This window comes from Oryza glaberrima, chromosome 1 (assembly GCF_000147395.1).
Source record: "Oryza glaberrima chromosome 1, OglaRS2, whole genome shotgun sequence".
NCBI lineage: Eukaryota > Viridiplantae > Streptophyta > Magnoliopsida > Poales > Poaceae > Oryza > Oryza glaberrima.
The window spans coordinates 19,691,263-19,718,662 of NC_068326.1; the positions used below are offsets into that span (position 1 = coordinate 19,691,263).

Sequence of the window (27,400 nt, forward strand, 5' to 3'; positions counted from 1 at the left end):
ATCTCCTGCACGGCTTTTGTTTCCTCATCTATTCTCATGTAACGAACGTTTATTGGAAAAAACAACAGTATTGGAAACCCTGCATGTCTCTGTATGCAGATATCAGGCTATTTTTGTTAAGTATAGCTATTATTCTTGATAACATAGATGTAATATTAAAAAATAAACATATTTTTAATTGTTATTTAGAGAAGAGTGCACGGTGACTCTATTTTGTGTAGACTTGACCATGTAAGGCAGTGTAGGATTCAATTGATCCTGTTACTGGTTGCACGAATGAGACTGAAAGAGTATTTTAGATTATATGCATGTCATCACATGAATAATCTAATTATTTTAGGTAAATTAAGCATCGGTAAGGTTGTCTATAAACGATCCATACAAACATTGCCATTGACATGATTATGCATGAAAAACGTATATTATCATTAGAATTTTTTCACCCGTTGCAACGCACGGGTATTTTTGCTAGTAATAAATAAAAAATAAGAGATGCTTCCTTCATCCGTAAATAAAAGCCAAAAAAATAAAATAAAAAAGTCCGACTCCTATATCCGACCCCCTCTCAAGAACGGAAAAAGAAAGTCCGACTCTAGATTGGTGAAAAAAATCGATGTGCCGGATTGAAGATCTATTTGCAAAAACGAAACCTAAATATTGAGAGTATTCCATTTTTATATGATTTTAATTTTTGGGTTTGTACTTTTGCATTTGAGTCCTTGTAATTTTTATATTTACATTTGAGTCCCTATAATCTTGCAATAAGATACTTGAGGTCATTTTTGTTAAAAAAATAATAAAAGAGAGAGAACAAAGGCAGAAAGGTGCATAAAAAGAAAAGCCGCACAAAAAAGAGAATAAAGAAAAACAACAACAACAAAAGTCTTTTTCCCCTAAGTGGCGAAAAAAAACTGTAGATCCGAACGGAAAAAAATCTAATTCATATAAAAGGCAAAAAAAAAAGTGGTGAAAAGAAATGTTAGATCCGATTCTTTTAAAAACGAAAAAAAGTCTAATTCCTATAAAGACAAAAAAATTCTAAAAAAGTTCGTCCGATTCCCTAAGAAAGTGGTAAAACAAAATCCGATTTCTAACCAGTATATATCTCTTCTCTATCTCTAATCTAATCAAGGAGATAATGCACGAGAAAATAAAATGGTTCAAAAAAACGCGTGAGGCAAAAGTCAGAAAAAAGCGCAAATAAACAAGCTAAAAAGGTTTTCCATCTTCAATGAAAAAATAAAAACGCGCGAGAAAAATTATTTCCATCGTCGGTAAAATATTTTAAAAAAACATGCGAGGAAAAAACTATCAGAAAAAACGCGCCATTTATAAAAAAATAGTTTTAAAAAACCGTACAAGAACAAAACACCATCTATTAAAAAAATAAATCGCTCTGAAAAAATTGTCAGAAAAAAGCTTAATTGATGAATGCTTGAATCAGATAGGATCCATCGATTTTTTGCCATCTACTACATGGCTTTATTTCGTCATATATTCTCCTGTATTGGAAAAAAGCAAAAAAAAAACATTCGAAAAAAACAAGCAAAAACAACGTGCGAGAAAACAGGCAAAAACACACACGAAAAAAGAAACGCAAAAAAAAGAGAAAAATATGGTTTTCTTCGTCGGTAAAAAAAGAAAAAAAACATGTTAGGAAAAAACTTTTAGAAAGAAATGCGCCATTTCTGAAAAATGATTTGAGAAAATCGCGCAAGGAAAAAATCACTGTTTATAAAAAAACAAGCCATTCATTAAAATAGAAATATTGTTACTGACATGATTATGCATGAAAAACGTATATTATCATTAGAATTTTTTTACCCATTGCAACGCACGGGTATTTTTCTATCAAAGAGTAAAGAGTAAAGTATACCATCAGTTCTTAAAGTTGAAGCATTATGTCACTTAATTACATGATCTTTAAAATCGTAAAATCAGCATCAAGGTCCATAATCTAGCTTGTTTAAATGAATCACCGTGGTCCAAAACATAGCTGACCAGGTTGACATTCCTACGTGTTTGTCCAGCGTTGTTGCATCTTTGCAATTAGCCCCCTCAGTGTCTGATCCACCCACTTATCTTCCAAATATCCCATCTAACCGCGGCCATCGCTCCCACTCTCACTTGAAACCCCTTCCTACTCTTGCGGAGCATGGCGTGTGGTATAGGCAGGTGGAGCAGAGCGGCGGCGGTAGGAGTGAACCGACAGTAAGTGAGCTCGATCTTCGCTTAGCCCTCTCCACGATTTTGGCTGTAGCGGTGGTGGGCAGAGCAGAGGGGCGGTGGCAGAGCAAATCGACCGCAGGGGAGCTCGATCTCTGCCCAGACAACCTTCTCGCCATCTTCACGATTTTGGCTGTAGCGGTGGTGGGCAGAGCAGAGCGGTGGTGGCAGAGCGAAACGACAGCAGGCGAGCTCGACCTCTGCCCAGACAACCTTCTCGTCATCTCCACGATTTTGGCTGGAGCAGCGGGCGGCGGAGCAGAGGGGTGGTGGCGCGGAGCGAACTGATAGCAGGCGAGCTCGATCTTCGCTCGGGCAACCTCCTCGCCCTCTCCACAATTTCTTTTACTAGAGCAGCAGCGGGCGAGCTCGATCTCCACCCAGGTGTCCTCCTCTCACTCTCACGATTTCGACCGAAGCGGCAACGGGTGAAGCAAAGGGGTGGAGGTCATGGGCGATGCGGTGCAGCTTCATCACGGGCCCTCACCGGCACCGAAAATGGGAAGGGAGAGTGGAGGGGAACAAAAACTACAAGCTCAAGTGGATCAAGATTGGCTTCATCATTGGTGTCTTCCGCCGGTTCACGCTCGGTAAGTCCTGTGTGTTGTCCTCCTCCCCGTCAGACTAGCCGGTGCCGGCATCATCGTCGACGAAACATGAAGGCCTCCTCTGCCTCAGGGTCCTGCCGAGCCCGTGGATGGTGCAGTTCTGTGGCACTCAGAGCATCAAGAGGTTCGATTCTGGCAACAACTGGGCGTAGGCCGATGCCGGTACTAAGTGTAACTGTGACTGACATGTGGGTGCAACTATTTTTTATGTTCTTGTTTGACTGACATATGATTTTTTTTAATCTTTTAGTTTACAATTTTGCTCCTTTTATTTTTTCCGGATCAAACAGCCACGTAAGCGTTACGTCAATGCCACGTGGGACGAAGACCTGGCCAAAGGAGCTATGTAGGCGTCACGTTAGATAAAACTAGGGACAATACTACCAAGCTGGGACCTTGTTTATACAGGTTTTTTAAGTTGGGGGAGAGTTATACCTGATTTTTTTGTTTCAAGGACGAAATCAGACAGTTGAAAAATTGAGGGACCTAATGTGAACTTATTCCAAACGGGTATGCCCTCTCGTGCATGGACCGGGCCAACGCCGTTCAACCCATTCGGCCACCAGTACACTAAGGAAAAAGTATACTTTGACTCCCTTAACTATTGCCCGAGTATGATTCATGTCCTCCAACCACAAAACCAGGTATATCGACTCCTCCAACTATCAAAACCGGTGCAAACAATATCTCTTGGTGGTTTTAGAGGTGGTTTTGGCTGACGTGTCACCTATGTGGAGGTTTTAACCGAGTCTTTGTCCTACGTGGTGCTTACGTGGCATTAGAATAAAAACAAAAATAAAAAAAATATGGGACCCATATGTCATTCAAAAAAAGTATTGTGGGACCCACACGTCATCCTTCCTTTCCTTCCCTTCTTCCTCCTATCGGAACATGAGGAGACGATGGCGGCGCGTCCGGTGGTGGAGCACGCGCGCGTCCAGAGCCAGGAGATGTCCGTCGGTGGGGAGGAGGAGAAAAAGGCGGAAGAGGTGGTTTGTAGGGAGGATGTGGTAGAGGAGAATAGAGGAGGATGGCGTGCTTCGTGCTTCGGCCGCTCCTGACCACCACAGCTGCTGCCGCTCCCGACCGCTGTCGCCGCTGCTCCCCACCGCCTCGTCCGCACCGCCACCGCCGCCGCTCCAGACTGGCTTATACCAAGCAGGGAGGGGCAAAATAAAAAACCTTAAACTAGGAGCTACTACGATGGTTAAAACACAACTCCAAACAACGGGAGGGGGCAGCGCTACACTCCCAAAAAATCCGCAAAAACAACAATGGCGGCTAAAAACCGCAGTTGGCCCTCTGAGCGGATGGACTCCAGAACCACTGGGACCGAAGCGAGCACATAGTCGAAAACCTTGGCGTTTCGTTCCTTCTACAGCTGCCAACAGACTAGGAGTACCAAGGAGTCGAAGCCGGTGCGGAGGTGCTCAGGTAAACAGGCCCTAGAGGATGACTACCAATCCTGGAGCCAGCTGCCACGAGGGGGAGAGAGCGCAGCCTAGCCAGGAGGGGACATCACACGGAGCCAGACCTGCCGAGCGAACACGCAATCAATGAGGATATGGTTCGCCGTCTCAAGCTCCTGAGCGCAAAATGGATAAGCAGAGTGGCTATCGATACCACGTTTCTGGAGAAGATCGGCAATCCAGCAGCGCTACTGAAATGTAAACCAAAGAAATAACTTGCATTTAGCACGGCCCTTCGAACAGGTCGGCACATGCAAAAGAGTGCTGGCCAAGAAAGAACACCTTTACGCCGATACCTTTGCCTTAACTAATCCATCCCGACTCTGGTTCGGTTCGGTATCTAATTAAATCCTGAGTTATCCGAACTCTCGTCTCTGCATATATCCCAATCTTAGGTTTCACCTCCATTAAATTTTAATAATTTATTAATTTTAAAAAAATAAATTACAGGTGTTTAATTTAAAATACGAATCCGACGCTAATACTGATTCAATTCTCCTCTATATTAGTAGTTGCGCAGTCGCGGACGAAGAAGAAATTAAGTAGTGGAGCAACCAAATTGCTCGCTTGCGACGATAAGGCAACTCGCAGTGACAAAAATCCCTATCGTTCTCGATCGCTTGTTCGCGTGCCATGAATGTAAAATTCTTCTGGATGCTAGCGCCGCCGGCGCCACCGACCACAGCCGCATCGTCACCGACAGCGAGTACGACACGTCTCCTGGACGACGACAGCAGCAGTAGCGCCGCCGCCGGCAACAGCCACGTCGTGATAGACATCGACGACGACGACGGCGGAGTCGGAGACAGCGACGACAGCGCCTGCTCGTCGTCGTCGGCCGAAGGCCCCTGCTGCGCGGTGTGCATGGAGCCGCTGGAGTGGGTGGCCGTCGGCCCGTGCGGCCACGCCGTGGTGTGCTCCGTCTGCGCGGCCCGCATCCGGTCGTCCAGGAGCTGGCAGCCCGACCTCCGGTGCTGCATCTGCAGGGCTCACTGCCCCTTCGTCGTCGTCACCAGGGCGGCGGCGGCGGCGGCGGCTGCCCCCGCCGCCATGCCGGCGGTCAACAGCTACCAAAAGTGGCGGGCGCGGGGGTACTACTGGTACTGCACCACCATGTTGGCCTACTTCGACGACGTGGAGCAGTACAGGGCGACGAGGGCGATCGCGCGCGGCGAGGTTAAGGGGGGCGCCGCCGTGGACGTGGACGGGAACGACGGCGGCGGCGGTGGCCGCCGCACGCTGAGCAGCTGCGTAGACGTGTTCAGGTTCCTGCTAATTGTGGCCATCTTTGCGCTGTTCGGCGTGCTGTTTGGCTCCGTCTTTTCGTCACTAACAGCGGGAGGAAGAGCCACACCGGGTGACAATCTGGCCTTCATTTCAGCATGCGCCGCGGTCTCGATGCTAGGATCAATTCTCTTTTATTTTGCATGACTGTTCAATTTATATGTGTACCTCAAGTTGTGGCTATATAGTATCGTGTTAGAAACCATCGCACTACAGTGGCGGGAGCACAATTTTGACGGAGGGTATTCAAAATTTGCACTATACTAATTCATGTTATATTCAGGTTGTTAATGAAAACTAAGACATATTTACTGAAAAAGAGAGGAAAAATCAAGGGTCATGATCCCTGGGCCTGTCTCTGCCGTGCTACGGGTGTCAGGAACTCTTGCTTTATAAGAGTATTAGACGTTCTATAGTGGGTACTAATTATATGTGAAAATATAGATTCGTAGCTATTATTATGCGGTGAGCAGTTCATACTGGCTCATATATACGCCGTGAGGAAATACATCTCCATTTCTCTCGACGTGGATGTTTGATGTCGCGATTCCGGTATTTGTATAGTATGAGGATCGTTGGTACGAGGATTTTTTATAGGTTCGGGCCCCTGAATTGTCAGGTAATAGCCCTACTCCTGTTGGCTGAAGCCGGTCGTTGCTCTTATTCACCATAATCACACCGGTACAATATTTGGGATAGCCTATCTAACTGTTGTCGACTTGGCGGTCTGAAGTGTTGACTCGTAGTCGACAACAGGGTAGCCTTCCTCCTCGAATCTGCATCCGGTAAGATCAAAGACAGCGCTATGTCTCTCCTATCAGTATCCGTAGACACTGTAGGAGACTAGCCATGATTATCTTTGAAGTCGATATCCGGCGTCTTGTCTTGACGTATATTGGCTTGTATGTTGATCTATAGTTCCGTGTCTTGATTTATTGTTCCGTGTCCTCTCTCCTCCTAGGGGGTGTTGTATTTATAACCATAGGTGTCCCATTGTCCAAGTAGAACTAGGGAGACCAATATAGATACAATCCGAGTAGTTCTTGTTGTTTCCGTGTAGAACTCTATTTATCTTTCCTTATCCGGAACTCCTTCTATACCCGAAGGTTATTTCCGTATAAAATATGGTATGTGGTGGGTCCTGCCGAGATTTAGTCAACTACTATTAGATATGTGGTATCCATAACCCTGACACTCGACGAGACATCATCACGTGTTTATTTACTTCTCCAATCAAGCAGAGTACATGGACATCTACCACTCTATAGAAATGTATTGTAGTACGCCATCATTGGCGCTGTTGCGCAGTCTTCTGTGGGCACAAGCTACTCTAGCAATGTCGCATTGCTATCCAGGGTAGAAACGAAGAAGTACATTATTATTAGATTGGTGTCTGGTTGATGGACGGCTAGATTTTATTGGTAGCTCTTCTTCCGTGGCCTAAATTCATTTACAAGTATGCCCTTCAATCTGCAGGCCCGTCGATGAGGGCATGCGGATGGAGAGACGGCGCAGGGCTGGCCCTAAGATAGTTAGGGCCTCCAAATCCGAGAGGCCAAAGCCCATTAGGCATCCAGCCAGCCAGCCTACGTGTATCGAGCCCATTAGGTCGAGAGCGTGTCGTGTCGATCTCGAGTCCCGATCGAGCGGTGAGATTTGGGCGTCACGGCGGTTCATCTGCCCTAGCTACCGGCGACTGGCGTAGCTATTGCGTGTAGCCATATCGTTTGGGCGTTTTAGCGTGCCGACGTTAGCGTGCGAGGCACCGAGATCATGAGCAGCGATCGGTGAGCCGCCCTGAATCCGACAATAATACCCCGTGAGCTAACAACGATGGCCTCTCATGATACCTCTTAATACAGGACTATGCTCAATATAGTCAATAAGTAATTTATCACTTCTTAAGCTTGCTGAATTGAATATGAGATATTGAATTTTTCAAACATTTTGTTCTTTTGAATTAACATTTAGGGTCCCAATTGTATTTTGTTTCGGGGGCGAATTTTTGAGACGGCTGCTGGCTCAGGCTGGTGCCAAATTACTTTCTAGGTATTAGGTTGTGGATAGCGAAAACTGAGTTATTATACCATTAAACAGTGTTTACAATCTTCATCTGGGATAAATGTCCGCCACGAATGGTACCTTCCGATGCACGAAAACCGTTGATACACCGATAAAAACCGATGAAATATGGTCAATCTTATCAAAAATATAATATTCAGTTTGAAGAGTGATTTACTCCATTACAGGAAATCTAGGTTCCGTGAAATCCGGGCCAATCTCTATGTGTTTTGTAAACCCTGAGTGCAATTTGCATTGGGGCTTTGGGTGAACCTACAGATGCGAGGAGTGACGGCTCGATCGACGCACGGAATGAAACGGCTTCGCTGTCTTGGACCTCGTTGATCGAGTGCACAATTTGTATCGAGCAATCGCCGCGTGGTACCGGCCGGCTTTTTCTCCAAGATGCCGGCGAGCTCGTCAGCTCGATCTGACATGCTAGATCAGCAATGTCGCTGCTAGAGGAGGAAGAACAATATCATCCTATTAATCTGTAAAAGAAAACTAATTACTACTACGTATATATTAATCGAGAGACAGTCCAAGAGCCAGTCTTCTGTACAACCATTGCCTTTCACTGACAGCCTATCTATTATAGCAGGCTCTACCGTTGAACATGTCTTCCGTGCACGAGACTAGCGCGATGCATGGAGAGCCATGGACCAAATTTAAGACGCAGCTCATTATCCCGTCGTACCCTTTGTTCCGAATCTTCAACAAGAATACGATTCCTACCGCTACCAAGGGAACCGTGGATCCCGAGAAGATGGCCGGCCCAGACGAACCCCGAAAAATGGCACCCACGGCAGGGCCATATAGCGCAAACACAACGCTGGGCGAGACGAACTTCGCGATGTACCGACACCGTGCACGGCTCGGTGTACCATCGCCGGCTGATCACCATGGCGCCGCGAGGCCACCGCCTTGGCCGCCTCGTACTGCTGCTCGTCGTCGAAGTAGGCCGACACGGCGGCGCAGTACCAGTACTCCCCGACCCTCCCGTCGTCGTGGCTGGCCACCGCCGGCAACGTCGAGAAGGAGACGACTCCCGCTGCGGCCTTGGTGACGACCACGAAGGGGCAGATCGTCCTGCAGACGCAGCACCGGTTGTCGGGGTTGGGCGCCGAGCGGACGCGGGCCGCGCACGCGGAGCACACGGCGCGGTGGCCGCACGGGCCGACCGCCGCCCACTCGAGGGGCTCCGTGCACACCGCGCAGCTGGGGACGTCGGAGTCGGAGCCGATGCTACCGTTGTCTCTGGCGTCGTCGATGTCGTCTATGCCAACGTTGTGGCCGTGATCATCCTCGTCGGCGCTTGTGCGGCTGCTCGCGTCCGGTTGAGGCATGTCGCCAATGGCGTGGCTGTGGGTGGCGGAGGTGGCGCTACCGCTGTTCGCGTCGTCGGCGTCGAGTTGAACCATGGCATGCACCGCGATCGAGCGAGAGCAAGGGGACAAGCGATTTGGGCTTACAACTAGTCGAGATCTGTCAGGCCGAGATAGGTTTAGGATTTTTTTTTTTCGTGAGGTGTACGATTTAGGCCGTGGAGTCGCATTAGGAATTTAGGACTCATGCCGGTTCCGATTGCCAGTCGTCTGGTGTTCCAATTTATACGTGCTGCACATGCAGTCCGAAATCCGACTAGTTTTGTTCGATCTGCTTGCCTCGTGTTCCAATTTGCTGTCCGTGCCGCGCGCGGCGCGCAGAGCAGAGCAGAGCGTGATCGATCGCACCTGCTCTCCCTTGGGCTACATGGCTCAACTCCACGGCGGCAGCGTCGGCCACAGCCAAGCCATCGACGACATACCTCAATTCGACGCGAGCAGCTGTAGCGCCACCGCCTACCACAGCCATGCCATGGAGATGTCCCGGCTCGACGCGAGCGGGCGCGGTAGCTCCCGCACCGCCGCCGACGACAAAGGCGGCCACGTCGTGATAGAAATCGACGCCGCCGACGACATTCCAATTCCATTCTGCGTGGTGTGCATGGAGCCCCTGGAGTGGGTGGCGGTCGGCCCCTGCGGCCACCGCGTCGTCTGCTCCGCGTGCGCCGCCCGCGTCCGCTCCGCGCCCTACTCCGACCACCGGTGCTGCACCTGCAGGACGCCCTGCCCCACCGTGTTCGTCACCAAGGCGGCGGCGGCGGCGGCCGACGGCGAACTTAATTACCTTCTCCAACTCCAAGGCGATGCTGGCAGCCTTCAAGACGGGCGGGTCGGCGAGTACTGGTACTTGGCCCCCATGTCGGCCTACTTCGACGACGAGCGGCAGTACGAGGCGGCGGCCGCGTCGTCACTGATGATGAAGCATCAGCGACCGCCGCCCGATGCTGACGGTGAGTTCCAACCCCGCCATGGCGGAGATCGCGGCGACGGTGCACTACCGGGCGATGAATTCGGGGCGCCGGAGCTGTCGTTTTTGGCTCTTTTCTTTGCGGCGTGCGGCGCGGTTGTCGGCCTCGGCTTCACTGGATTTGGCACTGGCTGGGGTCAAAAGGTCGCCATCGTGTTAGGATCCGCCGGTATCTATGCACCTCTAGGAACAAGTATCGTGTGGTTCATGAACAAGAATGGTTACTGCCGGTAACAACCCAACAAGACGACACATCACTACGAGGGATCTTGGCGTTTTAATGACGAAATGAACAGCCGTGGAGGGTAACAGCTATATATCCATGTCGTCATAGACTGAGACATCACAGACCACTGAGACAGCGTTAGCACTGGCTCCTCCAAACTCCGAAGGCTCTTGTTCGACGAAATGCCAAGAGTTTTTTTTTTTTTTGTGTGTGTTGTCTCTCCAAGCTCAACTTTTCTGTTTTCTCTTGATGCAATATAAAGCAAAGATAACATACTAAATGGCCTTACAACACGACGCCGTGACTCCACTAACCCCGCTCATACGGTACTGTTGCACATCCGGCACAATGCATATGCTGACCAAGTGTGGTCAGGTGGTTCCGCAGCAGATTCAACTTGGGAAGAATTGGAGGATCTTCGTTCAAGATCTCTCTTGGCTCTGGCTTGGGTTCATGCCGTTTCTCAAGAAGAGGGCTTTGTTACCTCCTTGCCCTCATCAAGAAGACCGGGAACACGGGAGCGATCACCCGCCCGCCCCCTCCCTATACTACTAGATACACTCCTCCCCTACTACAGTACACCACACAAAAATTTTTAAAAAAACAAAAAGTTAGAAAAATTTATGTATATAAATACTATATATAAAAAATTTAAATTCAAATTGAAATTTGAATCAGGTATGTAAACTTACTTATAAACTTTGGGTCTATAAACTTTAGGTGTATAAACTTTATATGTATAGAAATACTATATATAGTAAATATTTGAATTCAAATTCAAATTTCAATCAGATATAATTCAAATTCAAATTTGAATCGGGTATGTAAACTTTTGACTTATAAACTTTGGGTCTATAAATTTTGGGTCTATAAACTTTAGGTGTATAAACTTTATATGCATAGAAATACTATATATAGAAAATATTTGAATTTAAATTTAAATTTGAATCGATATAATTCAAATTCAAATTTGAAACAGGTAAATTTGAATTGGATATAATTCAAATATAAATTTGAAACATGTATCTAAACTTTAGATGTGTAAACTTGAGGTGTATAAACTTTAGGTCTATAAACTAACTTTAGGTGTATAAACTTTAGATGTATAGAAATACTATATATAAAAAAAATATTTGAATTCAAATTCAAATTTGAATCGGATATATAAACTTTTGACTTATAAACTTTGGGTCTCTAAACTTTAGATGTGTAAACTTTAGGTGTATAAACTTTAGGTGTATAAATTTACTAAAATAGGAAACCAGGTGGAGGGAGGGAGGGGGGAGGGGGGAGGGGTAGCGATCGCTACCCCCATTGGCGGGCGATCGATCGCCCATTAGGGCTGCCCGACAGGAGAGCCAAGGAAGGAGGAAGGAGGCCGAGAAGCATGGACATGTGGGAAAGGTGGCGATGAAGATTTGGCCAGTGGGGCACAAGCGCGCTAGGAAGGCGAACCAAATTTTGCCCGAGATTTCCCTTTGTGGCTCGGCCCATTTTTCTTTCTCGTTCGTGCACGCGTGATTCCGGTCAATCCGAGTGTGATGGGCCTCGCCAAGCTCAAATGGGAGTGTTTTGCCTTTTTTTCTGTAAAAAATATTCAAATACTTCTCTATATAAAGTTTTTATACCCAATATTTCTATTTATAAGTTTTATGGTAGGCGAGACGACGACACCGGTAGGATAACGATGGGCTTGTAGGCAATAATATCCATGAGGGCTAGTGCGCAGTGGTAATTTTAGGGCCTAAGAGTCGTTGGATGGATTTGATGTGTCTGTGCCTGGATCTCTTTGTGCAGTGGCAAACGGTGTTAGGGGAGCTTCTAAGCTTCTTCGTTTCTGTTGGAGGCATGACATGAGAGCCTTCGACCAACCCTGCCGAAACCATCTATCCGACGAGGGATCAAACCAGAGGCGTCGGCTTCGACCAAGGCGAAGGTACATGGCGAAGGCCATGTGGCGAAGCGTGTGGGCGAAGACCAAAGACTCGGTTCCAAGCCTCGCAGTCTAGAGGAACACATGGGCGAAAGGTGAATGGCAAAGGCTATCTGGCGAAGCACAAAGTCTTCGCCCAAGCTGGAGTCCTATGTAAAGGAGAACTAGAGGGCTGACAGGCCCATGGGGACCCCGTTCGCCATGGGCCAGCCCGGCCTAGGTGGCCCATTAGAGCCCATAGATGTAAAAGACGCTGTGTACCCTTGTTAATGTCCCTATCATAAGGGTATCCATATAAATTCCCTTGTACAACCTAAACCCTAGAAGGTGTGAGCCTGTATTAAGGCTATAAATAGCCCCCTAGGGCCATGTAATGGGGGGATCCAAAATTTTTATTAAGTCAATACATCACTTTACTGTTCAAAACATTCATCAAAGTTCCACGTTCTTCGACGTGACACAGTTGTCATTCGACAACAGTTTCCGCTTCTGCTAGACAACGTCATCAAGTGAAGACACTAAGGTCTATGAGTTTCTGGATATATGTTATTAATTGGAAAAGAATCGAACTTAAGGTAGCGTAAGGTGGTGGAGGAACCACTCGATTAGAGGTGGATGGGATGTTGATAAGGGATTGTAGGAGTTCGAATGAAGGTAGGGTAAGGTGCTGGAGGAACCACTCGATTAGTGGCGGATGGGATGTTGATATATAAGGGGTTGTAGGCAGTGGCGGATCTACTGTTGGGGCTGGTTGGTGTGCCAGCCCCAGCTCTAATCCCTGCCCCTAATTAGTCATTAACAAGTCTAGTTAGTCATTAGTGAAGAAAATTCCCAATACTAGTAAAACAGAACCTACTCGGAGTATACAAGACAATATATTCAAAGATTTTTATGAATATTTTAAGATAGACACAAATCAAAATAGAGAAAATTGTTTTGATCATATGCGCTTTTGGTATTCATTGGAAAATACTTTAGTTGATATATATTTATTTGTTTTAATCACATTATATTTTTACACTAGCACCCCTCAATTTACATTCTGGATTCGTCACTGGTTGTAGGAGTTCGTGCTTCTTCTCAAGATCACCTTAATGTGTTCTTTTATTTGCGTGGTATGACTCATTAGGCAACATAAGACCTATCTTGTAAAACAATTCAGACAAAGTTTCTAACTAAATGAATGGTGTTGGTTGTTGCTGCATAAGAAGGAGAAAGTGTGAATGTACACGGTACTTGAACTTTAACCAGTTCCCAAAGTTTGTCAAATGGCTTAATTTAATTCTTGTACCCACAAAAAAACACCACACAGATATTCCACGCCATCATTGCATGCAAGTTCAACATTTAAATGTCCATTTTACCCTAGGGAGAAAAATATTGTTTTTTATTTGGGACTATCTATATAACATTCGACTGAAAATTAGCCTAAAAATCTATCAAATGTAACTGTAACATAATTACAATGTAATTTTCATAATTACACTATATTTATACTATAATTACATATGTAATTTTCATAATTACACTATATTTATACTATAATTACATATATAACTTGTATGTAACTCGCACGTAATTATAGTATAAGTAAGATGTATGTTCAAACTAGATCATAAAAATATAGTAGCCCAATGGGGCAGTCATGCCTTCATCCCATAAGGTCACATGATCAATCTCTAAATATGGTTTTGTTTTTCTTCCTAAAAGCACATATCTTGATGCGTATTAAACTGTTAGCATGAATCTAGGACACATCCAACGGTTTAGAATACACATCCGACGGTTTAGAAATTGAAAGATTTAGCCATCAAAAATCCGTCAACAAATATTTAGCAATTCCGTTTTTATTTTTCTTACCTTGCGGCTGATACGTGGATCCCTACGGTTTAAAATTTTTTTTCTTCCAAAATTGACATGCGCACCATGGCAGCATGTTTACACCAAATTTACATGTCATATCTGATACAATTGGGACCACAAAAGTGCCACGTAAGAAAAATAAACTATCAAAACCACTCGAGAAGGCAAAATAAGCTGTTTTTTTAGTCAAGGGAGCTAACCTATTTGATTTTACAGTTTAGGCCGTGTTTAGTTTCCCTCCACCAACTTCAAACTTCCAACTTTCCATCACATCAAAAACTTTTCTACACACATAAACTTCTAACCTTTTTTCAAACTTCCAATTTTCTTCAAACTTACAACTTTTTCCACCAACTAAACACAGCCTTAGTGAGCCATTTTTTTACCTTTCTAATATTCGGGCTTCTTGGGCTTTCAGCCCTTAGAATGTGGGCTTTTTGGGCTTTCAGCCTTACTCGGTACAGCGTCGGGCTATGCCGGGCTCAGATTGAACAAGCCTACTCGGTTAGACTGATCAAAATAGTATGCATATTCGTTGTGGTGTAGGTAGGAAAATTAGTTGGAGACTGCTCGTGACTATACATGAAGGAACTTATTTGACCAGGGCATCACAATTTACAAAGCAAGCCCGGTCAGATAAACGAATAAAAACCAGGCAGGCTCGATTTAATTTGTGCTTCAAAACAATACCCAAGTTGAGTTTTGTCATGCCGAGAGGCCGAAACAGTATGTTTTTTGGTACGTGGAGTTCGATTAGGACTCAAAAGTAGCGTGAGCCAACGAGACGCGCGCGTACGTGCCAAGCCGATATGAGATCATGATGATGGGTTCCCGGCCGGCTGGCCGGTTTCGATTGCCACTCGTCTTGTCTGCCAATTTTGTACGTACTGGTAGTACTGCATACTGTTAAACCAAGATTAATTCGATCAACCTTCGAATTTCGCTTGTGTCCTTAACGGTAACTCCAATTCGCCGGTCGGCCGCGGCCGTGGTCATGGCTGACCTCGACGCGAACAGCGGTAGTGGCGTCGCCGTCGCCGTCGCCGCTGCCAGCAGCCACAGTCACGTCATCGACATGCCTCAACTGGACGCGAGCAGCCGTACCGTCGCCGCCGCCTCCGCCACCGACCACAGCCGTGCCGTCGAGACGACCAGGATCCGAACCTCCTGCAGCGCCGGCGACGACGACAAATGTAGCACCGGCTCCGACGACATTCCCTCCTGCGCGGTGTGCATGGAGCCCCTCGAGTGGGTGGCGGTCGGCCCGTGCGGCCACCGCGTCGTGTGCCCCGCGTGCGCCGCCCGCGTCCGCTCCGCACCCAAGCCCGACCACCTGTGCTGCATCTGCAGGACGCTCTGCCCCACCGTCCTCGTCACCAAGGCGGCGGCGGCGGCCGACGGTGAGCTCCCCTTCTCCGAGATTCCGGCTGCCACCCAAGACGGACAGGTCGGCGAGTACTGGTACTGCGCCGCCATGTCGGCCTACTTCGACGACGAGCGGCAGTACGAGGCGACGGCCAAGGCGGCGGCGGTGGCCGCGGCCGGGTGCCTGAAACAGCGGCCGGCGGGTGCGGACGACGACGACGGTGAACGGGACCAACGATACGGGACGGCGCAGTTCTTGATGTATAGCTTCTTCGCGGCGCTGTTCGGCGTGTGCATCGGCTTCGTCTTCGCCGTGGATGCCCCAGGTTGGGGCGGCAGGGTGGGCATCGTTGCAGGATCCGCCGCTCTCTCGGTTGCAGTAGGAAGTGTGCTGTGGTTCTTGAGGAAGTACGGCTACTTCTGCGGGCAGCAACAGCAGGATTGAGTGGCACAGACCCTGTAGATTGCCGTACTTGGCAGTTGGCACTACTGTAGATTGGCTTACTTGGCACTACTGAGTACTGACTTGTTTGATGTATTACCAAAAAACCAACTCAAAACAAATTGTAGAATATACTGATGTTACTAAATTTTGGTCATGTTGGGACCTTGGGATAAATCTTTTGCTGAGTATGTAGTAGAGGCTTCTCGGACCTCGAAATTTTGGTATGGAAAGCCATTATTTTGCGATTTTGCTGATGTGTTTTGATTATTATTACCTTGACAAAATTTAATAATGTCAAAATTTGGTAAAAAGAAACTGGCAACAAATCAAAGATGCCCTTCGGGGCCAGACTTGTTTACCTTAATTTGGGAGGTGAACCTGCCCTTGGATTAGGACTCAGGTCAGGTGCATGCTAATTATAAGCTAGATCCGCTTGATTCGATTTAACCTACATTCAATTGATATATACTAGTTCGATAGGGCCCTTCTAATGGGCGATCGATCGCCATCGATCGCGCTGGGCGATCAGTTCGCCCCCCTCCCCCCCTCCCCCTATACGCCTCCCTCTTCTCCCTCTTTCCTCCTCCCCTTCTTCTCTTCCTATTACAATACACCACACAAAATTTTTTAAAAAAACAAAAATTTAGAAAAAAATTATGTATAGAAATACTATATATAAAAAATTTAAATTCAAATTCAAATTTGAATCGGGTATGTAAACTTTTAACTTATAAACTTTGGTTCTATAAACTTTAGGTGTATAAATTTTTAGATGTATAGAAATACTATATATAGAAAATATTTGAATTCAAATTTGAATTTGAATTCAAATTCAAATTTGAATCGGGTATGTAAACTTTTGTCTTATAAACTTTGGGTCTATAAACTTTAGGTGTATAAACTTTAGATGTATAGAAATACTATATATAGAAATATTTGAATTCAAATTCAAATTTGAATCGGATATAATTCAAATTCAAATTTAAAACGGGTATGTAAACTTTTGACTTATAAACTTTAGGTGTATAAACTTTAGATGTATAGAAATACTATATATATAAAAAAATATTTGAATTCAAATTCAAATTTGAATCGGATATATAAACTTTTGACTTATAAACTTTTGGTCTCTAAACTTTAGATGTGTAAACTTGAGGTGTATAAACTTTAGGTGTATAAATTACTAAAATAGGAAAGTAATGCGGTGCCAAAAAAGGAAACCATGTGGAGGGGTGGAGAGAGGGAGGGGGGAGGGGATCGATCGCTACCCCATCCCCATAGCGATCGATCGCCCATCAGCATTCCTGAGTTCGATAGGCGACGTGCAGACGTGTAGTGCATTGCTCAACTCGACGCGGACAGCGGTAGAGTCGCCTTAGCCTCCCACAGCCATCGTAGCGCCACCGCAGGCGACGACCACATGTATATCATCGATATATATGGATGTGGATTTTCATCCCTCGAGGGAACATCCCCTCATTGTTTATATGTCATTTAAATAGTTATCAAAAATTTGAAAAATAAAATAGCATCATAGATTGATACGGAATATATAACCGTACAAACATGCAATACCAAATTCAACTTCTACAAATTGCAAAAAAAAAAACGAATTAAACTAAAAATAGTTATCACATATTCGTAACTATATTTGTTATTTTTGCTACAACTTGTAGAAGTTGAATTTTAACTTGCATATTTATGAAGTGATATATTTCATATTAATCTATCTTACCAAATTTTTTCAATTTTTTGTGACTATTTAGGTGGCATGCTCGAAACGAGTAGATATCCCCTCGAGGGATGAAATCACTTTCTCTAGGAATGCCACCAAACAAGTTGTTCACACTTACATTGAACACCTGGAATTTTTTCCCCAGCAGTTGCTGGAGTTTGCCGGAATCCTCACCTTGCAATCTATTATGTGGTAACTCGATCAAGATGGATGATATGAGCAGATTTGATGAGAAATATATACTCGAGACATCCCATCAGATCTTCACTGGCTACGCCACATACGAATCATCAGCATTGGGGGTATTTTTCTGATCGGAAACAGCCGAGAGGACTTGGAGAAGGAACAACCGTTCTTTCCTGGATCAGTGGCTCACATTGGGGCTAATGTACAAAAGTGCATCCGTGGTGCATGTGTGCCGTGGCTATATAATGGGAGTGGTGTCGCTTGGCTTGTCTCGCACTTGAAGGTCTTGAGGAGTTGAGGTGACCCTATAACTGTCCGTGAGAGAGTGGAGTTGAGGTGATCCGTGTGAGATAGTGATGACGAAGGAGATCGAGTTAGCGGAGGCTATGACCGATTCGGATCAGGGTGTAAGTGAGGAGGAGGTGACTGACTCGAAGACGGACAGCAGCACCCGCCCGTTGAGGCGTCATCGCCTACTCGATGAGGAGGAGGAGGAGGAGACGACACCTGGTGACAAGAAGGACACGACTGCTCCTGGTGACGAGAAGGACGATACTGAGCTTGCTGGTATGTTTTCGTGAACACAAACAACATCAACTTGCTGGTTTCTTGAGTTCTTGCCATTGGCATCGTGCCGTGCTAATGGCTCACATGCAGCGACTTTCCTTGCGTCTTTCGCAGGGCAGCCTGCAATGTGGTTTCGATCTCACCTCTTCTTCAGTATACTATGTCTTGCTTCTTCCTTTCCATTTCTCTAGGGTTTTTATTGTCTAGCTCGTCTCACCTCCTGCAACTAGGGCGTCTCTGAGCTGATTTGCACGATTTTTTCTGTTCCCGAACCTATGCTTTCTGTTCTCGTTCTTTGCAGATTAAATTTTCCCACACTTTATAGAAGAAACATTCACGTATGTTAATATTTGCTTAGCAGATGTAGTGTTGACTTTCAAGGATGTTAAGAATGCGTTGAGCAATGCGCAATTCTTGACCAAGACTGGGTTTTTTGCAGCTGCAGCATATTTTCTGGTTATCTTGCCACAAAGGTGAGTCTTTTTTTTCCTCTTCTCCTTTGGTTTTTTCCCTTCTTTTTAAACGAGTTGTTTTATGGTGCAGACCCAATCCTCCTTATTGGATGAAAAGGATGTTGGGCCAAATTTCCCTCCACGTGGAGCCTTTGCTCTCAGCCCATTGCAGCCCAAAAAGTCCAACAAATATGAGCTATTGATTCATGTCTTGTTCAATGGTAGAGATTGCCTCATCTCTTTGTGGTGAGAAGAAAAACCCTAGCCTCCATTAAGAGAGGGGAGAGCAGCAACCATTGAGGTGAAGAAGAAACAACCAAAAACACAAGAGAGGGAGAGGAGAGTGGACAAGAAGAAGTGCAGTTCGTTCATCTTGAGGGCTCTTACCCGATCCTCATCAAGTCAGCGATTGGAGGCCCAAACGTGGTTGGATTGGCACCAAACTTAGTGAGTTTGTTCCTCACTTTTAGACCATCATTTCTGCCAAGTTTAGTGCAATTTGCATCTATGGTTTGGGAGATCTTAGCTGAGAACCGAAGAGGACAGACCATTTCTCTTCTTGTTTGTTGATATACCTCTTGTTAGCTTTGATGGTTGATGTTGATGATGCCAAGTGCGTAACTTGATGTAATAGCTGCTGTTGTGATGTGCCTCCAGATGTTCTAGTGAAGACTCCATTTGTGCCCATTGTTGATTATAGTGAAAGCTTGGAGTGGACCGTTGGTCCCGTGGTTTATTTGCTCCTCACATCGAGGGGGGTTTTTCCACGTAAATCACCATGTCTTGTGTGCATGCGTTTATTGTTGTTTTGCTGCTGATTTTCTAGTTGAATCTATCCTCAAAGTTCATGGCAAGATGAGGGGTTGATTGTGTGAAATATGTTTGCTAGTTGGTGAATTGTAGTTTGCACATGAAGTGATTTGGTTCAGCCCCAACAAAGTGGTATCAGAGCTCTTATCAAGTTACTGATTTTCCTTGTTAAGATGGAAGTGAATACTAGCATAATGATATCTTTGAATGGTACAAATTACCAAGTTTGGAAGAGTAAGATGGAGGATTTGCTCTATGTCAAATGGAGGATGATTGGAGGGTTCTTCATCGTTAAGCTTGTGGGTTCATTCAATAGTGGGTCGATAACAATGTTTTGAACCATATCATTGGTGTGACACATGCACGAATGTTATGGCAGAAATATGAGGAGTTGTTTGCCTGAAAAGAAGGTACCAACAAGATGTTCTTGATCTAGAAATTAATGAATCTGAGGTACAAAGCGGGTTCTCCTGTTGCAGTCCATGTGAATGCATTCCAAGGCATCATAAATCATCTCTCTTCAATGGGAATCACATTTGAGAATGAAGTGGGAGCTTTGCTGCTACTAGACTCATTACCGGACACTTGGGAAACCTTTAAGGTTACAGCATGCAATTCAGCACTCAATGGGACTGTCACTTAAAACTGTGTGAAGACAAAAGTTTTGAAGGAGAGGGCTCTTTCTCACAGTCAGAGATGTTTGTCACTGAGTCAAGGAGGAGAAGCAAAAACCGAGGTCCGAAGAAAGGTGCAGCCACTAGTAGAAGCAAGTCAAGGGGCAGGTATGGTGATTATAAGTGCCACTATTGCCATGGCAAGGGCCACTTGAAGTGGTAATGCTGCAAGTTGAAGTGAGATAACAAAAAGAAAAAGAAGCAAGCTCAAAATTAAGATGGTGATAGTGACAGTAATGTTGATCGCATTAATTCTGCAGCTGAGGATATGCTTGTCTTGACAGAACATTGCAAAAGTTCCACTATTGAGGAGAGAGTCATAGTCATTTATGAAGAGAAAGCCATCAACCATGTTGGTGATGATGAAATGATTTGGATTCTGGACAGCGGTGCTACCATTCATGCTACATCTTATAGAGAGTACTTCACAAACTATACATCAGATGATTTTGGTATTGTGAAGATGAGCAACAATAAAAAGATAGCTATTGTTAGAAAGGGAGATGTGCAATTGGAGACTGCAAACGGTACTAGACTTGTGCTCAAGTCAGTGGGACATGTTAAAGCACTTCGGCTCAACATAATTTCGGTTCCTTTGCTTTGCAAAGAGAATTATGATCGCACATTTGAAGATGAGAAGTATAAGCTCATCAAGGGTAACATGGTAGTTGCAAGAGGTAAAATGGTTTCACTGTTGTTTCATGTTTCGGCCAAACTTTGTAGTGTGTGTCAAGGCACTAGAGAAAGAGGACTCTTGTGTTGTATGGTACAAGAGACTTGGGCACATGAGTGAGAAGGGAATGATTGAGCTAGTGAAAAAAGATCTCCTGAAAGAGATGAAAAATGTCCATTTAAACAAGTGGTCAGATTGCCTAGCAGGGAAGCAGCACAGAGTTGCTTTTAAGAGTCTTCCTCTTCACAAGAAGCTAGAGGTGCTAGATTTGGTGCACTCTGATGTATGCAAGATGACAACAAAGTCAATTGGTGGTGCTGAATACTTTATCACATTCATTGATGACTTTTCCATAAAAGTTTGGGCTTATATCTTGAAGTCCAAAGATCAAGTGCTAGCTGTGTTCAAGCAGTTTCTAGTCTCAGGGCCTGTTTAGTTGGGGAAATGAAAATTTTTGGGTGACACATCGAATGTTTGACCGAATGTCGGCAGGGATTTTCGGACACGAATGAAAAAACTAATTTCATAACTTGCCTGGAAACCGCGAGACAAATTTTTTGAGCCTAATTAATCCGTCATTAGCACATATGGGGTTACTGTAGCACTTATGGCTAATCATGGTCTAATTAGGCTCAAAATATTCGTCTCGCGATTTACATGCAAACTGTGCAATCAAGTTTTTCTTTTTATCTATATTTAATGTTCCATATATGTGTCCAAAGATTCGATGTGATGTTTTTGGGAAAAGTTTTTGTGAACTAAACAGGCCCTCAGTTGAGAGAGAAACTAAGAAAAAGATTTGGTGCCTTCACACTAATAATGGAGGAGAGTACATAGGGCCATTTGATGATTATTGCGAGGAGCAAGGGATTAGGCATCAATGCACTCCCAAGTCACCACAGCTGAATGAAGTTGCTAAGAGGATGTACAGGACAATTGAGGAGAGAGTTAGATGCTTGCTGTCACATGCAAAGCTGCCAAAGTATTATTGGGGTGAGGCTTTGATTACTGCCGTTTATCTTATTAATCTCTCACCAAGTGTTTCTTTGGAGGGAGATGTTCCTAACAGGGTGTGGTACAATAAAGACATCTCATATGACCACCTGAAAGTGTTTGGGTGCAAAGCCTTTGTTCATATCCCTCAAGATGAAAGGTCTAAGTTTGATCCAAAGACAAGGCAATGTATCTTTCTTGGCTATGGTTTGGATGAGTTCGGCTACAAGCTGTTTGATCCAATAGCAAATAAGGTATTGAGACGCAGAGATGTTGTCTTTGTTGAAGACCAAACAATTGAGGAATATTGTGAAGACAAAGAAGAGACGTCAGCAACAACATCAAGATGATTTAGATCCACTTCCTACAGTTGCAGGTCCACAAGAGGTTGAAGAAGATGATGTAGATGATGCACGAAGTGATGGGTTGTATTTGGGATTGGGCCCCGGCAGTCTCACGTTGCTCCAGTGTGCTCGAGCCATCATGCTTTGCCGATCGACGCACTTCGCCCCAGCCTTGATGTTCTTTGCTTCGCTTTGCTTTGCTCCACTTCATCATGCTTTGCCTTACTTCGCATCGCTTCTCTAGACTTATGCTTTGGTAGGCCGACCGAAAAGCTCGCTAGCCTGCCTCTAACATAAAGTATGCATTTACTAACCATCAGGCCTAAGTGCATATGCAATAAGTCTCTAAGCACTAGTCATAAAGTACTATGTAGACTTAAATAATGATAACATGGAGAAGAAAAGAGAGGAGAGAGATGAGCCTCTCTTATGTAAGTGACAATATCTACATAAATTTTAAGGAACAATAAAGAAAGAGAGTAGTGGATTGGGAGCGGGTGTGTTTAGACCAATGCATTACACACAATATAATATGTATATTAGCTTTAAATTGATGAGTAGATGATGTAGATATAAGGAAAAAGTACAAATTACCCCCCTAAACAATCGTGGTCGTTCGAGTTACCCCCTAAACTCCAATACCAGTTATTTTTAACCCTAAACTTTACAAACCGGATGAATTACCCCCCTATGTCGATCCAGGGCAGTTTTGATCCTACGTGGATGCATACATGGCACTCTAGTCAGCAAAAACAAATAAAAAAGATATGGGACCCGCTTGTCAGCCAAAAACAAATAAAACATGGTGGGACCCACCTCTCTCTTTCCCCTTTTCCTTCCTCTCAATCTCTCTCTCTCAGATGTCGCCGGGAGCGGCAACTAGGTGGCCGGTGATGGGTGAGGCGGGCGGCAGGCATGGCGGAGAGCGGGCGACGGGCGTGGTGGGGGCGGGCGTGGCAGGAGCGCGGCGTCACGGCGGAGGGAGTCGCAATCGACGCGGAGGGCGTCCTGGCGGGAGCGAAGGGCGGTGTCGGTGGCCGCGTCCACGATGGCGACGCACGAGATGGAGCTGCATAGGAGGGCCGCGGCCGCCGCTCATCCCTTTCCCCTCTCCTTCTCTTCTGATTCCCTCTCCTTTCTAGTGCAGCGACGGTGGTCGGGCTAAGAAGGCGGCGACGGCGGTCCGGGCGAAGAAGGCGGCGGCGTCGGCGGTGGTTTGGGCAGCTGTATGTACATGAGGCAGGCAGGCAGGCAGGCAGGCAGCAAGTAAGGTGTTGATGAGAGAGAAGAAGAAGAGCATATCATGCAACTAGGAGTAGGTACGATGGGTAGCCGGCTGCTCCTCGTCTTTGTAGTAGTTGCAGGTGATGAAGACGCCGCCGTTGAAGCACTCGGCGCGGGCGCAGCCGATCCTGGTGAAGTTGAGCCTAACTATGAAGACAAAGTGGCTGCACTTGTGGAAGTCGACGCCGGCGGTGCAGTTGTCGGTGTCCCTGTCGTACAAGTGCCGCTTGGGCAATCTCTGCCTCCACCGCCGGACTCCCAGGCAACTGAGGCAAGCTCTGCCTCTGCCGCTGGCCACGCGAGCGATCTCCGCCTCCGCAACCGGACTTCCGGACGAGCTCCGCCTCCGCCGCCGGTCGTCTGAGCGTGTGCGCCTCCTCCGCTGCCAGCCGTCCGAGCGCGTGTGCGAGACAGCGAGAGAGAGAGAGAGAGAGAGGGGGGATTGGGTTGATGAAGGGTTATGATAGATGGGCCCCAAGGGTTACCTTTTTTCTGACTGGATTGCCACGTTGGCGCCACGTGTACAAGTTGAAGTCAAAACCGATCAGAACAGTGTGATGGGGGTTATATGTCCGGTATGAATAGTTGAGGGTGTAATATGTCTAGTTTTGTGGTTTGGGGGAGGTAATTCATACTGTCGCAAATGTTCAGGGGGTAATTCGTACTTTTTCGTAGATATAATTGAGGTAGCCATGAGACCTTATTATCGATAATGTACATAATACAGACAACATATAGCCATCATCTTTACTACCCCTCCGTTTAAATTTACTTGTTCCTCTTGTAATCAATTTTGTTTTTTTTTATCAAAATGCTTATCGCTCTCACGTTTCAAAATATTTTTCGAGTTGTCTTCCCCTTTATACGCTTCATCAATACAACCATACTATTACTACTACACACAGTAAATTTTAATGCTTTAAAAAAATATGACTAAGTAATTAATGAGGTAGATTTGCTAGAACGATAAGTAATGAACTTGCTCTAATTTTCCATTTCCCGACCCCTTTAAAATCTACGGCGCGAGTTGCTTTGCTGCACATCTGCACCCCAAGTGCATTGCTCAATCCAATCTCGCTTGCACGTACGTAGGTATCAGTCCATTCCAGTAGTGTATATAGTATTCAACTGGGCGACTGGGCCATAAAGAGGCCGGCGAACCGCCAGACTATTGGCCGGCCAGGCCGAATAAAAGCCATACTACTCCCACTCCGACTCCGACTTGGAGTCGATCGGGCCGGCGCGCGGTGAAAATCCAGCAGACACGGTTTCCAGTTCCGAGTCGGACGCAATCATGCAATCGATCTTATCAAGAGATTACCGTTCCGTATATTCTGCCCTCCCATGATCCCTCGCTTGCGTCATTAATTTCCTGCCTCGCGGCGCTCGAGCAAATTAATTACTGTTAGTACTATTCTTCTCGGTTGCCTCTTGCATCCATCCTGCGTATGGCTCCACTCACGCCTCAGGTAGACACGAATTGGAGCGCGGCCGAGCACGATCACATCGCCATAGACATCGGCGACAGCACGGCCGGCTCCGACTCCGACGACGTCCCGAGCTGCGTGGTGTGCACGGAGCCCATCGAGTGGGTGGCGGTCGGCCCGTGCGGCCACCGCGTCGTCTGCTCCCCGTGCGCGGCCCGCCTCCGCTCCGGACCCAACCCCGACCACCGGTGCTGCGTCTGCAGGACGCTCTGCTCCACCGTCGTCATCACCAAGGCGGCGACGGCCGCCCACAGCGTATTCACCTTCTCAGATCAGTCGTCGATGCCGGTGGCCGCCGCCCAAGACGACGGGCGGCCGGTGGGTGCGTACTGGTATAGCGCTGCCATGTCGACCTACTTCGACGACAAGAAGCATTACGATCAGGTGACCAAGCAGGTGGTGGTGGCAGCTGCTGATCGCTGTTTCCTGAGAACGCCGCCGCGGCGGCCGGACGTGGACGCGTCGCCGCTACGCCGCCTGTGCGTACGCATGTCGTGGCGTCGACATGTGCTGGCGCTCCTAGTTGTTGTACTTGTCACTGCACTCGTCGGAGGATGGGTGGGGTATCTTACCTCAGGGGATGAAATGATGAGCGACAGGATAGGCATTGTGGCAGGAATTGCCGCTCTATGGGGTGCACTTGCAGCCGTCGTTTACGGTATCATTGCTGTTTTCCATTGATAGGTGTTCAAAGAAAGAATGAATGAATCTGTAGCCGTAAATCGCACTAATTAACCGGCCAGTTTTGTGCTATTGCTACATGAATGGGAAGCAGATTTTTGTCCATTTGAGGAGGTATCCTCTTGTTTGGTACTCCCTCCGTTCCAAAATAAGTGCAGTTTTGCACTGTTTATATCTAACGTTTGACCGTTCGTCTTATTTAAAAATTTTTTACGATTAATATTTTTTTATTAGATGATAAAATATGAATAGTACTTTATGTGCGACTAACTTTTTTTAATTTTCTCATAAATTTTTCAAATAAGACGGACGGTCAAACGTTGGACACGTATTCCCACAACTGCACTTGTTTTGGGACGGAGGTAGTACATGGTGTTTAAAAATCATCAAAAAATTAAAAAACTATTAAGATAAATTTTGTGCTATTGCTACATAAATGGGAAGCAGATTTTAACATGCAATTTAAAATTCAACTTAAGATAGGCAACATGATCTTAAGGTAGGACCCAATAGGTTTAGTTACTATCGTATTACGTAAGGGGCGTGAACCAGTATAATCATTGTCTTCTGTTTGTTTGATGTCGTATTACGTAGATCCTCATTCCAACGTACCCTAATACCCTAATCATCTGGTCTACGAGTGTCGCTCGTCGACAGTGGCGCGCCAGGTAGGGGAACTTGGTGCTCAAGTTTATGCCAGTATGACTTCAAGCCATCTCGTCAACAATGTCGGCACCGGTGTGGACTCAAGTTGGATCTATTGTCTTTCCAGTCTACACCGTTACGCCAATCTCGACTGGCCCAGTTACTATCGGGAACGAGAACGGCACAGTTACGACTTCGAGAAACGACATCCCGCCGACAATTCCTCCCACGCAAGTGGAGAACGGTATATTGACGACCCCAACACCTGGAAGAAATCCTCAAGCGGCCGAGTTCTGTCCTCCGCATAGAAGCCAAGAGCCGACAAAGATATCCGTCCAGAAACCGAGATCTTGGTTTCCTATCCATAAGACATCCAAGCATACTCTGGAAAATTGCACGGTGATACTGCACGTGAAAGGCCGAACTCTACGCCTGTAGAGAGCGTTGGATTCAACGCACTTCACCAACAGGTGTCATCCATTGCCCAATCCATAAGTCGAGATCTCGCAATCTCACGAGCTACAAAATCTTCCTTAAGACGGTCAGGCTGCCACTTCCTCATATCCAACAACCACGAGTTCAATCTCAGTGTGTTGCCAAGGAACGAGACGGAGCAACAACCTCAGGTCGGATCGTGGGTTTTGTCGGTGTTGACCCCGACGAGCCATCTGTGCTACATCTTTTGGAAGACCAAGAATCTTCTTCGTCGAGTTCGCCACGAGACGTGAACGTGATCAACGTGGTTGAGACCAGCATGTGCACAGCGGCCAGAATGCCCACCCAGCAACTACAAGCGCTCGACACAATATTGAGAGAAAGCCCTTTGGTGCCGCCGCTGGGACGAGAGCATGCGGCAGCGGTGCGGGCCCGTGGCGGCGGCACGATTGGGGCTCCGGCACGCAGTGGCGAGGCGTGGCACCGATAGATAGGGTGATGTCGCGGGCACGGCCATGCGGCGGCGGGGCGCGCGTGGCTGACGCCGTGGTGGCCGGCGAGGGGTGGCCATGCGGCGGTGGCATGGCCCTGCGTGGGCTCGG

The 27,400-nt window shown here is 46.4% G+C and overlaps 5 protein-coding genes across 5 annotated transcripts; 4 read left to right on the top strand and 1 right to left on the bottom strand.

The window, feature by feature from the left end:
- Nucleotides 1–2,155: 2,155 nt before the first annotated feature.
- Nucleotides 2,156–5,734, top strand: LOC127770886 (uncharacterized). Its single transcript, XM_052296663.1, has 5 exons — nucleotides 2,156–2,211; nucleotides 2,579–2,816; nucleotides 3,085–3,128; nucleotides 4,216–4,268; nucleotides 4,965–5,734. Exons 1-5 carry the CDS (start codon nucleotides 2,156–2,158, stop codon nucleotides 5,732–5,734), a joined length of 1,161 nt encoding a protein of 386 aa, XP_052152623.1.
- Nucleotides 5,735–7,841: 2,107 nt separating this feature from the next.
- Nucleotides 7,842–9,069, bottom strand: LOC127771638 (uncharacterized). Its single transcript, XM_052297566.1, has 2 exons — nucleotides 8,508–9,069; nucleotides 7,842–7,921 (listed from the first exon to the last, which is right to left on the bottom strand). Exons 1-2 carry the CDS (start codon nucleotides 9,067–9,069, stop codon nucleotides 7,842–7,844), a joined length of 642 nt encoding a protein of 213 aa, XP_052153526.1.
- Nucleotides 9,070–9,400: 331 nt separating this feature from the next.
- On the top strand, nucleotides 9,401–10,234 carry LOC127764577 (uncharacterized). The gene has a single exon (XM_052289471.1). The coding sequence runs from the start codon at nucleotides 9,401–9,403 to the stop codon at nucleotides 10,232–10,234; it is 834 nt and encodes a 277-aa protein (XP_052145431.1).
- A 3,851-nt stretch (nucleotides 10,235–14,085) lies between these two features.
- Nucleotides 14,086–15,832, top strand: LOC127764083 (uncharacterized). Its single transcript, XM_052288910.1, has 4 exons — nucleotides 14,086–14,151; nucleotides 14,441–14,526; nucleotides 14,611–14,644; nucleotides 14,939–15,832. The coding sequence occupies exons 1-4, from the start codon at nucleotides 14,086–14,088 to the stop codon at nucleotides 15,830–15,832; spliced, it is 1,080 nt and encodes a 359-aa protein (XP_052144870.1).
- A 9,166-nt stretch (nucleotides 15,833–24,998) lies between these two features.
- Nucleotides 24,999–25,718, top strand: LOC127772404 (uncharacterized). Its single transcript, XM_052298404.1, has one exon. It carries the CDS (start codon nucleotides 24,999–25,001, stop codon nucleotides 25,716–25,718), a length of 720 nt encoding a protein of 239 aa, XP_052154364.1.
- The last annotated feature ends 1,682 nt before the right edge of the window (nucleotides 25,719–27,400 follow it).